Raw genomic sequence first — 3,360 nt, 5'->3', positions numbered from 1 at the left:
CTCAAATGCAGATAGAAACAAAATAAATAAACCCCTGACTGGAAGGATAGACAGAAGATCAACAATACTATTAAACCATGGACATGTAACTACACGGTTAATAATTCCCAGCCTGGCGAAGCTTAACAATGCTATGCTAACGACGCCATTGAAGCTAACTTAGCAACGGGACCTCACAGAACTATGATAAAAACATTAGCGCTCCACCTACGCCAGCCAGCCCTCATCTGCTCATCAACACCCGTGCTCACCTGCGTTCCAGCGATCGACGGAGCGACGAAGGACTTCACCCGATCATCCGTGCGGTCGGCGGCTAGCGTCGGCTAGCGCGTCTGCTGTCCAAGTCAAAGTCGTCCTGGTTGTGTTGCCACAGCCAGCCGCTAATACACCGATCCCACCTACAACTTTCTTCTTTGCAGTCTTCATTGTTCATTAAACAAATTGCAAAAGATTCACCAACACAGATGTCCAGAATACTGTGGAATTTTGAGATGAAAACAGAGCTTTTTTGTATTGGATTCAATGTGTACCAATACTTCCGTTTTCAACGATTGACGTCACGCGCATACGTCATCATACATAGACCTTTTCAAGCGGAAGTGTGGCGGGAAATTTAAAATGTCACTTTATAAGTTAACCCGGCCGTATTGGCATGTGTTGCAATGTTAAGATTTCATCATCGGACTGCGTGGTCGCTAGTAGTGGCTTTCAGTAGGCCTTTAAGGCTGATGGAGAGGTCCGAGGCCATCTGCGTAGAGAGAGACCTTCACCTGCACATTGTGCCTACATGTGCTTGTAAAAAGCAGATTATTACGTATGTCTCGCTTGTGTGCTATTGTGTGCTTAGCTGTTGTTTAGCTGCTAACTGGACAGTGCGGTTATCATTATCAGTTCACTGTTAAATATTAGATTTTTAAAAATGAGATGGTATTATTAAACAAATGTAACATTTGTTACCACAGGATCACAGGAAGAAAGTACAGGGTATTGGTACGGTATCGGTTCAGATGTGAAAGGTACCCATTGTCAGGTTCAAACACTGATGACATCTATTAAACAAGACAAGAAGCAAAGAATCAAACAGAGACAGAATTAGATTTGGACTCAATTGAGGAGAGACGCCGTCGACCTGCAACCTCTTACAGTGTCTTAGCACGCTCTGGCCAAAAAGGTTTACGTCTCCTCCTTTATTTGGACACTCCCTGTTTACACAACAACATCTGCTTCCAAAGGAAGGGGGAGTATGTAAACAGTCATTGTTTTCGCTCACATTAACACAAAGGACAAAGATGCCTCGGGCTTGGGCTGGTCTTGGCTTCAGCCTGGGCAGGTTTTCGATGACAATAGATAACCCCCCTCCCGTCTCCTCCCATCGTACACAAAGGAATTGTCCAAGCCTTTGCTTGGTGCAACAAAGACTGCTCTCATCTGTTCACTGGAACTCAGAGAACGGAGAGTTTTTTTGATCATTTACATACCATTTTTCTGACACCCATCTCTCCCTATTCCTCAAGCGTGTGTTCCTCTTCTTGTGTCCTGCAGACGTCAGCCAAGAGCATCTTCTCCCTGAGCAGCAGGAATGCAACTCCAGCGTGGAACAGGAGGAGCCACAGTCCCCCCACGTTAAAGAGGAAGAGGAGGAACACAGTATCAGTCAGGTGGGAGAGCGTCTTGAAGGACCGGACGAGTTCCCAGTGATGGGGGTCATCGTGAAGAGTGAAGGCGATGAGGTCAAAGGTGAAAGTGAGGAGCAGAGAGAGGCGGAGCCTCCAAGCAGCAGCTCAACACAACACATGACAACAGAAGGTGATGGAGACCACTGTGGAGGATCACAAGCAGACAAGATCTTAGCTCCACTGTCAGATAGTGACCACACATCTTCTCACACTGATGATGAAGACTCTAAAGCTGATAACTCTGAAAACTTCAAATGCTCTCAGTGCGACAACACTTTTAATCACAGTCATTCTCTGAAAAAACACATGAGAAGTCACACTGGACAGAAACCACATTCCTGTCCAGTGTGCGACACACATTATAGTCACCACTCTGCACTGGTTCGACACATGCGTAAACATGCTGGCGAGAAACCTTTTACCTGCTCAGTTTGTTGTAAAACCTTCCTTTCGAAGAGGTCACTGACAGAACACACAAGAACACACACTGGAGAGAAACCATTTACATGCCAAGTGTGTGGTAAAGAATTCCATTTAAAGAGGTCTTTGACAGAACATACAAGGACACACACTGGCGAGAAGCCCTATCAATGCTCCATGTGTGATAGAAACTTCTCTCGAAGGTCACATCTGCAAACACACACACTAACACACACTGGAGAGAGACCTTTCACCTGCTCAGTTTGCGGGAAAGGTTTCTTTGTGAAGGGGGCTTTGACAGAACACGCAAAAACACACACTAGAAAGAAACTTTTTACGTGCCAAGTGTGTGGTAAAGAATTCCTTTCGAAGGGGTCTTTGACAGAACACACAAGAACACACACTGCGGAGAAACTCTTTAAGTGCCAAGTGTGTGGTAAAGAGTTCCTCTTGAAGAGGTCTTTGACAGAACATACAAGGACACACACTGGTGAAAAACCTTATAAATGCTCAGTTTGTGATCAAAACTTCTCTCTAAGGTCACGTTTGCTAACACACAAACGAACGCACACCGGCGAGAAACCTTTCAGATGCTCATTTTGCGGGAAAGGTTTCTTTGTGAAGAGGGATTTGACGGAACACACGAGAACACACACTGGAGAAAAACCGTACTCGTGTTCAGTGTGCGACTCGCATTTTTGTCACCATTCAGCGCTGACTCGACACATGAGGACACACACTGACAAGAGACCTTTTATCTGCTCAGTGTGTGGTCAAGCTTTTCTTTCGATGGCGTCTTGGACAGAACACACGAGAACGCACAGTGGTGAGAAACCTTTCGCCTGCTCAGTGTGCGATCAAAGTTTTTCTGTGAAAGCAAATTTGAGGTCACACATGAGAACTCACACTGGACAGACATGAGGTGGCAGATTGAAGCCACAAACGAATGTAAATATGGTTTTATATGATATGTTGTGATGTAATAACCACTGTAATCAATCTAACTTCTTCCTGACATCTTTCATGCTATTGCTGCCTTCATTAGCAATAAACAAAACATGTTAATTTGTACTGTTTTCAAAGCAAACAACAGATTACCTGTAAAGAATCACTGGATAATTATGCATGAAAAAATATCCAATTTTTGGCCACCTGAAAGGTCCATTTTCAGGGACCAGGGTAAATATTCCACACCTGTGTCGCAGTGCTGTAGAAGAAGAATGTGTCCATGTTTTATGAGGGCTGGTACCCCTAGTTTTGGGTC

At 44.7% G+C, this 3,360-nt stretch overlaps 1 protein-coding gene across 1 annotated transcript in view; it reads left to right on the top strand.

Moving 5' to 3' along the window:
- The window catches only part of LOC133630135 (zinc finger protein 501-like), a 16,142-nt gene extending 13,036 nt beyond the window's left edge, over positions 1-3,106 (top strand). The window contains exon 2 of the mRNA XM_062021488.1: positions 1,543-3,106. Coding sequence (XP_061877472.1) covers positions 1,543-3,017 — 1,475 coding nt within the window. The 3' untranslated portion in view covers positions 3,018-3,106. The remainder of the gene's footprint in view (positions 1-1,542) is intronic.
- The last annotated feature ends 254 nt before the right edge of the window (positions 3,107-3,360 follow it).

The sequence above is a fragment of the Entelurus aequoreus genome, linkage group LG02 (assembly GCF_033978785.1).
Source record: "Entelurus aequoreus isolate RoL-2023_Sb linkage group LG02, RoL_Eaeq_v1.1, whole genome shotgun sequence".
Taxonomy (NCBI): domain Eukaryota; kingdom Metazoa; phylum Chordata; class Actinopteri; order Syngnathiformes; family Syngnathidae; genus Entelurus; species Entelurus aequoreus.
This window is presented reverse-complemented; position numbering and strand designations above follow the sequence as displayed.